The sequence below is a fragment of the Cygnus olor genome, chromosome 1, assembly GCF_009769625.2.
Source record: "Cygnus olor isolate bCygOlo1 chromosome 1, bCygOlo1.pri.v2, whole genome shotgun sequence".
NCBI classification, from domain to species: Eukaryota; Metazoa; Chordata; class Aves; order Anseriformes; family Anatidae; genus Cygnus; species Cygnus olor.
Window position 1 is genome coordinate 207,465,457 of NC_049169.1, and position 9,992 is coordinate 207,475,448.

The 9,992-nt window shown below is 57.4% G+C and overlaps 1 protein-coding gene across 3 annotated transcripts in view; it reads right to left on the reverse strand.

Annotated features, from left to right (window-relative positions):
• The window catches only part of FCHSD2 (FCH and double SH3 domains 2), a 159,230-nt gene extending 153,319 nt beyond the window's left edge, over window positions 1-5,911 (reverse strand). For 2 of the 3 annotated variants that reach the window (XR_005816211.1, XM_040544637.1), the window contains exons 1-2: window positions 5,698-5,899; window positions 2,179-2,276 (exon numbers count right to left, since the gene is read on the reverse strand). Coding sequence is in view for 2 of the 3 variants with exons in the window: in XM_040544637.1 (XP_040400571.1) it covers window positions 2,179-2,276; window positions 5,698-5,718 (119 nt within the window). In the remaining variant the exon portion in view is untranslated. Of the gene's footprint in view, window positions 1-2,178; window positions 2,277-5,697 lie in introns of all 3 variants that reach the window. The other variant, XM_040544638.1, reaches the window with a different exon arrangement.
• Between the last annotated feature and the right edge of the window lie 4,081 nt (window positions 5,912-9,992).

The following is a 9,992-nucleotide window of genomic DNA, read 5'->3' on the forward strand; positions in this document are numbered from 1 at the left end:
ACTTTCTGATCTTTTCCTTGCATCTCTTCTTCATTACAGAATATTTGAAGTTTTGTATAAAACCGGCCCGAAATGATATTAAGAATGTAATTAAGAGCATTAAAGCCCAGACAAACACTTGGGTTTATAAATACCGCATGTGATTTCAATGCCTCTGTTTATAGGCTAATATATACAATAATTATTTGTAGCAATTTCACATTTGGAAATATGAATTCTTAATCACCAACTTGCAAACCACGCACGCAAAGCTTCTCGCTGCCACTCCAGCAGCTGGGCAGAGCTCAGAGCAGCACAGAACAGCGCGAGGCTGTGCCCTGCCTGCGCTTGAAAGCTCAAAGGGGGCGACAAAAGGACCCCAAGTCCCTCAAGTTTTGGTAAGCAAGCGGCATCCAGCTCAAGTTTAAGACTTTGGGGTAGCAGTTGGGTGCTTTCTATGAAAACAACTCTTCATTCAAGAGACGAAAGGATCCTGCGTGTGGTTCTAGCGAACACAGCGGTTACAGGCGCACGAGGAATGGGATGAGCAAGCTGAAACCAAGCTTCTCCCACCAGTGACACACGTGGACCGACGTCGCATCATCTTCAAAGCCCCGCTCCTCCTCCTCGGCTAGATGCAAATGGAAAAGGCCCCGGCACCACAAACTTAAAAACAACTGCTGGAAAAAAAGGGATCTAAGGCAGAATTCCCCCGTTCTCTCGTGCTCCGCCACCTGATATTCGAACGGATCATGGGCACGGCGGAGCTGTCATATCCTACCACATCGTGCCACGTTTAAAGAGGGGTTAATCTGTAGAGCCACGCGGTGCTCCTGCAAACACGGACTGCTTGGAGCAGGAACGCTGAGCGGAGACTACGGACATTTCGTGAGCACGTCAATGAATGAAACACCCTAACCCCACTGCTTAATCCACAAATTAACATGAGAAATTAAGTCGCATTAAAGACAAATATTTTAAGCCAACGCTTTCACGTTCTCCTCTTTTGTATCCACAGGCTCGTGGCATCTTTCAGCAGACAGACTGCAGCGATTATGAGCACTGAAGAATAGGAAACGCTAACAGAACCTGGACTAGAGCAACGGGACCTGGCCCTAATGATCTAAAAATAATCTCCTATCCGGGGCGGGGGGGGGAAATTCCTTAGATCGGTCTGTTAGTTATTACTCAGCATTTGCTAGTAAAACACCGCACAGATGATAATTTTGATCGAAGGAGATGAAGGCTGGGATCTTGCCCCTACAAAAAAAAAGTGCTTCGATATCCACTGCAGGCAAACAGGGGAGGGAAGGCTCGAGTCTTGTCGGTCTGATTTATTAAGAGGGCACTGGGACAGTGAGACAAACCGTATGTCATCTGTCAGAGCGGCCACGTTTGCATTTTACATAGCAATACAAAGCACAAAATCTGATTTAATTAACAGGTGGGACATACGCTGCCAAAGAGAGAAGGGCAGCAGCAGCCCCACTGCCAAATACTTCACAGAAAAACCATCCTAGAATGGGTTTTCTAAAATTGATCCTCCCCAAATGCAGTGATTAATCCCCCATATAATGCCAGGTAGCCACTACCGTCATATTTTGTTAAAGGCAAAGTTTTAAGTCAAAGAGCAGCAATCACATTAGTTAACATGAATAATAAAAAATAACAACACAACACCGTTGATGTAATGTAGATTTTCCCCTACTGCTCTTAACCTGTACAGAGTTTTAAATCATACATGCAAATACCTTGCAAGTTTCTGGTATTAAAAAAAAAAAAAGGCAATCTATTTAAAACTGCTGTTCAAAGCTCTTTCTAGCAAGATGTAAATCATCGGTGGTTTTAATATATCTGTAATAATTGTAACAGCCTCTTACAGGCGGTAAATCAAAGTCTCAGCCTATTATACAGAGAAGCACTGCTGAAAAGACCAGGGCTTTTTCTATGTTATTTGTGACTTCTTTAAAAAACAAAAAAAAAAAAACATTTCCCCCATTGAAGAGAAGAAAAAAAAGTGTTTGCATTGTGTTAGCTACAGTTATAATTTCCAGCTGTGTCAAAAAAACTTTAACAGCCTAAAAGCAGGAAATCCAAAGAGGAAATTCCATCGTCAGTTCCTGAAGTTTTGTAACTCCAATGTTCTTCCAAAAAAGCTGGATCTTAAAGGAATTTCGGTAGCATTTTCTGTAGCCTTACCTGATATCTTCGAGGAGCTCACATTCTGCCTGATGCTTGGCCTGAAGCTTTGTCATCTGCTCAACCTGAATGTTTTTTAGCTCTTGTGTGACTTTCACCTAAAAAAACAACAACAAAAACAGACCATATGCATCTTCTGTGGAGTTTGAATGATTTTTCTTCCCCTGTTGAGATTTGATTTCCTTCATTTATTTTGAAATTGCACATTTCGGCGGAAAACTAAGGCCCAGAGTGAAAAATGCAGGGCTAATAAAGGCTGAATTCAACGCACGCTGTCACCTTAGCAGGCTCACACACCGCAAGAACCTCACACTTACGCCCAAAGATTAATGAAAATGCCATTTTATTCTGAAAGATAGGAGGAGGATGAGCGTGCAACAGATTTTTAGAACAGAAAAAACCTTGGAAAAAAAATATCTGGGCCACGGGGGGGGAATTGACAGCGCGTATACGTTTAGCACCTAGGAGCAAGTTAAACAATTGTAAAATTCATTAAGATTTCCTACAATCGCTGTCACTTAAAGACAGCTTAAACGTCACGTAGTTTCTCAACGGTGCATTAAAATAACCCTCGGAGAGAGGCTTCGGAAGGCTGGAGGCTGTAGTCCTGCTCCAATTCTCTGAATTTCGCCCTCATTAAACTCAATTCCCACCAGCTGGGCACCTCCTGGCAGGGAAGTGCACAGGTACCAGGAGAAATTCGGCTTCAGAAGGGCCCAATGGGGCTGTTTGCTCTCTATTTTTTTTTTTTTTTTTTAATAAAACAGGAGGGCTGGGCATTAAAACCCTCCGCTGATCGCAGGGGATCCTCCTGTCGGCCTGGAGAGCCACCGCCGGCATCGCCGCAGCCACTGCGCATCGGGGAGGTCGGGAACGCCTCGCGGTTACGGTGAGGAGGGGAGGAGGACCCCAACCTCCCTCTCCTTCCCCAGCCGGGCACAAGAAAAAGAAACCGAGATCCCACCAGCTAGCAAAACCCTCCTCATCTTTAACACCGAGGACGATTCCCCGGCAGCGAGCCCCCTGCAACCACACCGGCACCGTCTCGGAGGCACTGACGTGCCAAACGACAAAAAATGGGGGGAACGCAACAAAAAACGGGGGAAATCACACCAAAAAACGGGGGAGATCACGTGCGAGCCCCGACTTGAAGCAGAAAAGGGCTCTATTTTTAACGAGAGCTTCCAGCGTTTTCATTTTTATCCGTATATTAAAAAAATAAAAAATTAATAAAAAATAAACCTACTCAAAAATAAATAAACCCGCGCCCGTGCAATGGAAATAATCTCGAGTGACACGATGCGGGCAGGGATCGACGCGGCTGTAATGTAAATAAGGCGCCAAATGGAACCCAAAAAAAGCGACGAGAAGCGTTCGGCGGGCGCTGCTTTTGTCAGGCCAGAGGGCGAGAGGCAGGAAGGAGCCGGGGCGAGGGCTTCGCGGGGCCCCGGGGCTGGCAGATTTCTGCTCCTGTTGCCGCTGTGGGATCGGCAGAGCCCCGTGGTCCCGTACCTTTGCTGGGAACCGGCCCCGAAACGTCGCCGGCACCCCACTGCAGCCCCAAATCGGGCAGCATCACGATGAGGACCAGGCGCACAGAGCCCAAAACCGCTATCCCCCCCCTCCGCCGCCCCTATAAGGCGGCAGCTCCCCAACCCCATACCCTGCTCGCCGTCTCTGGCTCCCCCTCTCTCCCCAGCAGCTCGGTCCCAAAGCGATCCATCCCCACGTACCAGCACCCGCACGCAACTCGGGTCCCCCCCCCCGACAGCCCCAAATCTGCATCTCCCCTCCTGCTCCTCCCCACGCCGATCCCCCTAAAAGCAGAGCACCCCCAAAAAGCCAGGCACCCCCAACCCGCCTGCTGCAGCAGACGGAAAACCCTCCCTGCTGCCACCCCCTTTGGGGTTTGCTCCCATGGCACGGACCCTACACATTTCTGGCCGTCCCGCTCACCCGCATCCTCGTGACCCGGACCCGAATATGGCCGGGGGGGGGGGTCCCCGCTGCCGCAGAGCCGACCCCGCTGGGCGCAGACCCCCTCTCGTCCCCCCTTTGCAGGCCCTGCTCCGCCACCGCCCCCCTCCTCTCCTCCGCAGCCCCGTCCCCTCCTCGCCCACCCCGCTGCGGCCCCAATTCATTGCAAGCACCCCCCCCCCCCCTCGTCCCCCAAATCTCCCAGCCTGTGAGACCCCAGACCCACCGACCCCGTCCGTGTGCCCTATATCGCAGCCAGACCCTATATACACCGCACCAGCCCTCATCCAAACGCAGCCCCAAACTGCAGTCAGCACCGCTGGTTCCCAATCCTGTTTAGGATCTACCCCCCCCCCACCCCCCCCCCATACCCAAACACAGCCCTAAACTGCAGCCAGACCCTGTCCCCCAACCCTAAACACAGCCCCAAATCCCAGTCAGCCCAGTAACCCCCCATACACCTGCCCAGGACCGCCCCCCACCCCCCCCCCATTGAAACACAGCCCTAAATCCCAGTCAGCCCTATTACCTCCCCGACAGCCTGGGTCCACCCCCCCAAATACAGCTAGCCCCACACAGCCCGACCCCAAACACAGCCCCACACCCCAGCCAGCCCCATTACCCCCCCCATACCCCACCCAAAACCTCCCACACTGAACCCAGCCCCAAACCCCCGACACCCCCACTGTCCCCCAAACCTACCCAGGACCTCCCCAAACCAAACAGAGCCCCAAACCCCTGTCATGCCCTAAACCTGCCCAGGACCCCCCCACAAAACAAATACAGCCCCAAAACCTACCCCTGACCCCCCTAATAAAACCCAGCCCCAACCCCCTGACACCACGCTGTCCCTGAAAACCTACCCAGCACTCCCCCCAAACCAAACCCAGCCCCAAAACCTACCCAGGACCCACCCAAACCCACCCAGGATCCCCTCAACAAAACCCAACCCCAAACCCCATCACCCCCTAAACCCCCTCAGGACCCCCCGAAACCAAACAGAGCCCCAAATTCCCTCAGGGCCCCCCCCAAAAAAAAACAACCCCAGCCCCAAAACCCACCCAGGACCCCCCCTAACGAAACCCAGCCCCAAACCCCCGTCACCCCCAACCCCCCCCCAGGACCCCCCCAACCCCAAACTCCCCCCAAAACACCCCCCTCAGCCCCAAAACACCCCAATCCCCAAACCGCCCCCTCAGCCCCAAACCCCCCTCCCTCAGCCCCAAACCCCCCTCCCTCAGCCCCAAAACACCCCCTCAGCCCCAAAACCCCCTCCTCAGCCCCAAACCCCCCCCAGCCCCAAATCCCCCCAAATCCCCCCTCAGCCCCAAAACACCCCCTCAGCCCCAAACCCCCCTCAATCCTCAAACCCCCCCTCAGCCCCAAAACCCCCCTCCACAGCCCCAAACCCCCCCTCAGCCCCAACCCCCCCTCCTCAGCCCCAACCCCCCCCAAACCCCAATCCCCCCGCTCAGCCCCAACCCCCCCCCGAATCCCCAAACCCCCCCTCAGCCCTAAACCCCCCCCCCCCTCAGCCCTCACCTTCCTCGGCGGGGGCTGCATGGTGCTGCGCGGGGTCTGCGCATCAAGTCCGCCCCCCGGCAGCAGGATGCGGCCCCGCTGCGGGTGGACGAGGAGGTGGAGGAGGAGGAGGAGGAGGAGGAGGAGGAGGAGGAGGAGGAGGAAGGCTCCGGAGGGGGGGGGGCGGCTCGGGAGCGCCCCGCTGAGGGGGGCGGCGGCCTCAGGCCTAGAGCGGCCACCATAGAAGGGGGGGGGGGGGGGGGGAGGAGGGGTGAGGAGGGAGGCGGGGCCACGCCCGCGGTGGGAGGGGGGGAGCGGGAGGGGGGGAGCGGCCGCCAGGGGGCGCTGTGGGAGGGAGGGGGAGGGGTTGGGTGGGAGGGGGCGGGGTTAGGAGGGAGGGGGCGGGGTTGGGTGGGCGGGGCGAAGGGGGAGGGGGCGTGGCTTGCGGGGGGGAGCCGGGGGGGGCGCGGGGTGCACGCGGGGGCGCGGGGGGGGGGGCACGCGGGGGGCACGCGGGGTGTGGATGGGGTGGGGGGGGTGTAAATATGGGGGGTACTGGGTGTGCTCGTGGGGGTGCGGGGGTGTAAATGGGGGGCACGTGGGGGTGCACATGGGGTGGGGGGGGTGCACATGGGGCGGGGGGGGTGCACATGGGGTGCACGTGAGGGTGTAGGGGTTAGAAATGTGCACAGGGGGGTGCGGGGGGTGTAAATGGGGTAAAAACGTGGGGTGGGGGGCTAGAAATGGGGTGCACGTGGGGGTGCACATGGGGTGCACATGGGGTCCACATGGGGGTGCAGGGGGTGTAAATGGGGTGCACATGGGGGGCACATGGCGATGCGGGGGGTGTAAATGGGGTGCACGTGGGGTGCACGTGGGGGTGCGGGGGTGTAAATGGGGTGCGGAGGGGGTAGAAATGGGGTGCACACGGGGGTGCATATGGGGGTGTATATGGTGTAGTGGGGGTAGAAATGGGGTGCAGGGGGGTAGAAATGGGGTCCGGGGGGGTAGAAATGGGGTCCGGGGGGGGTGCCAATGGGGATGCGGGAGGTGCAAATGGGGATGCGGGGGGTAGAAATGGGGTATGTGTGGGGTGCACATGGGATGGGGGGGGGCAGAAATGGGGTGCAGGGGGTGCAAATGGGGTCCGGGGGGTGCACATGGGGATGCGGGAGGTGCAAATGGGAATGCGGGGGGGGTGTAAATGAGGTGCACGTGGGGTTTAAATGGGGTGCGCATGGGGATGTAGGGGGTTGTAAATGGGGTGCATACGGGGTGCGCATGGGGGTGCAGGGGGTGTAAATGGGGTGCACGTGGGGTGTAAATGGGGTGCACGTGGGGTTGCAGGGGGTAGAAATGGGGTGCACATGCGGTGCACATGGGGTGGGAGGCTAGAAATGGGGTGCACGTGGGGTGTGGGGGGTGTAAATGGGGTGCACGTGGGGATGTAGGGGTTAGAAATGGGGTGCAGGTGGGGGTGCGGGGGTGTAAATGGGGTGGGGGGGCAGAAATGGGGATGCAGGGGGCAGAAATAGGGTGCAGGGTGTGGACACGGGGTGCACATGGGGTGCACACGGGGTTGCAGATGGTGCACATGGGGATGCCGGGGGTGTAAATGGGGTGCACACGGGGCTGCGGGGGGTGTACATGGGGGGGGGGCAGAAATGGGGTGCAGGGGGTAGAAATGGGGTCCGGGGGGTGCCCATGGGGATGCGGGAGGTGCAAATGGGGATGCAGGGGGTAGAAATAGGGTGCACGTGGGGTGCACACAGGGGTGTGTGGGGTGCACGTGGGATGGGGGGGGCAGAAATGGGGTGCAGGGGGTGCAAATGGGGTCCGAGGGGTGCAAATGGGGTCCGAGGGGTGCACATGGGGATGCAGGGAGTGTAAATGGGGTGCAGAGGGCCTTACGGGGGTGCCCATGGGGATGCAGGGGTTAGAAATGGGGTGGGTGCAGGGGGTGCACACGGGGGTATGGGAGGTGCAAAGGAGGATGCAGGGGGTGCACATGGAGTGGGGGGGGTAGAAATGGGGTGCAGGGGGTAGAAATGGGGTGCAGAGGGTGTACATGGGGATGCAGGGGGTGTAAATGGGGTGCGGAGGGGCACACGGGGGTGCAAATGGGGTACGGGGGGTGCACATCACGATGCAGGGGGTGTACGTGAGGGTGCACGTGGGGATGGGTGGGGTGCAAATGGTGTGCGGGGGGGCACACAGGGGTGCAAGGGTTCATGAGGGGGTGCACGGGGCGCACAAAGGGGTGCACAGCAGCACACGCGGTGCACACAGGGGTGCTGCAGGTATGTGGGGGTGCACACGGGGGTGCAGTGTCTGCAAGGGGTGTGCAGAGGGGTGCGCATGGGGTTGCACAGGGCGTGCAAGGGGTGCACAAGGGGCGCAGGGGGTACACATAGAGGTGCAAAGAGTGCAGGGGGTGCAAGGAAGGGGTGCAAGGGTTGCACATGGCAGGGCGTGGGGTGTGCAGCAGGTGCACAGAAGGGGTGCAGGGGTGCGCGTAGGGGTGCAGGGGGTACACAGGTTGCACATGGGGGTGCAGGGGGTGTACATGGGGGTTGCATGAAGTGCACGTGGGGATGCAGGGCTGCAGAGGGGTGTGCATGGGGCTGCATAGGGGGTGCAGGGGGATTGCAAGGGGTGCACAGGGCGAGGGGGCTATGGGGTTGCACAGAAGGGGTTTATCGGGGTGCACATGGGGGTTGCAAGGCATGCACGTGGGGATGCATAGAAGGGGTGCAAAGGGTGCACAGAAGAGGTGCAGGGGGTTTGCAGGGCATGCGCAGGGGGGTGCACAAGGGGGTGCATGGGGGTTTGCAGGGGGTGCACTAGGGGTGCAGGGTGGTGCACACGAGGAGGGTGCAGGGAGTGCACAAGGGGGTGCATGGGGGGATGCAGGAGGCACGCAGGGGGGGTGCATGGGTGTGCACAGGGGTTACAGGGGTGTGCACGTGGGGGTGGGTTGCACAAGGAGGGCTGTCCTGGGAGACCATCGCTGACACAGCAGAGCCCAGGGGGCAGAAGTGACGTTCCCAGCCGTGTTTCGGTGGGCGCGAATGAAATGGTGCCGATCAGACACGCGGGGGGTTGGCTTTTTCCCCCAGCGCTCAGGTTGCTTGGCCCAGCTCTTGCTTAGCTTATTAGATCTGCTGCAATGAAATCTTTGAAATATTCAAGTACGTTTGGATGTTTCCTTGACGAAAATCCCCAGGGCGGTTTGCAGACCACGAGGCAATTCCCATAAGTGCAATTCCCCAAGTGCTCCAGCGGTGCTGCTGCTCCGTCGCTGACTCCTTTATTATTGATGAGCTGCTTTACTCCAGTTCCCAGAAAATGACCCCTGCCTTCTCAGACCTTTAACAGCCTTTAACACTTTTGCAAGCTAATACGCAACTTGCGTTCTCCTTCCCCTCCTGCAGCTATTACTTTATTTAGTGCTGCTAATTAGTCTTAATTCGCTTTCCCCGGGAAACCTGCCCCAAATGATCGGTGATACGGCGCATCGGTGTCTGCTGCTGACATACGTCTCAGCCCCATGTTTCAGCAGCAGCACATGTCCTGCAGACCTCTGAAGGTGTTTGGATATACGCATATCAGGAGAGCAAGTCCCCCTTTACACGCTACATACGGCTACAAAAGTGCTTTGGGAGGCCGCGAGTGTGGAGCGCAATCGCGATATAATGTGATGGGTGCTGTCGTGGCGGTGGGTGCTGTCTTCCTGGAAGGCCTTTGGCATATTACCCCATAAAATCCTCATAGAAAAGGTGTTGGAGTGGGGCCTGGATGAGTAGGCAGTGAGGTGGATCGAGAACGGGCCGAATGGTCGGACCCAGAGGGTGGTGGTCATGGTGCAAGCGGTGGTCATGGTGCAAAGTCTAGTTGGAGGCCTGTAACGAGCAGAGTACCCCGGGGGTCAATACTGGATCCAATCTCATTTTACATCTTCATTAATGGCCTGGTTGATGGGGTAGGTGCACCCTGAGCATAATTCACAGATGATGTGAAGCTGGGGGGAGTGTAGGATTCACCAGAGGGCCATGAAGCCTCCAGAGGGCCCTGGGTAGGTGGGTGAGGTGGGCTGGGAGGAACCTCGTGGGGTTCAGCAAGGAGAGGTGAAGAGTCCTGGCCGTGGGGTGAGCAGCCCCAGCCCCATCCCAGGGAGAGCCCAGCAGGGCCCCGAGGTGTGGGAGGGCCTGGAGCACCTCTGCCGTGAGGAGAGGCTGCGAGAGCTGGGGCTGCTCTGCCTGGAGAGGAGGAGGCTCCGGGGGAGCTCCCCCGCAGCTGCCGGGGCCTGCGGGGAG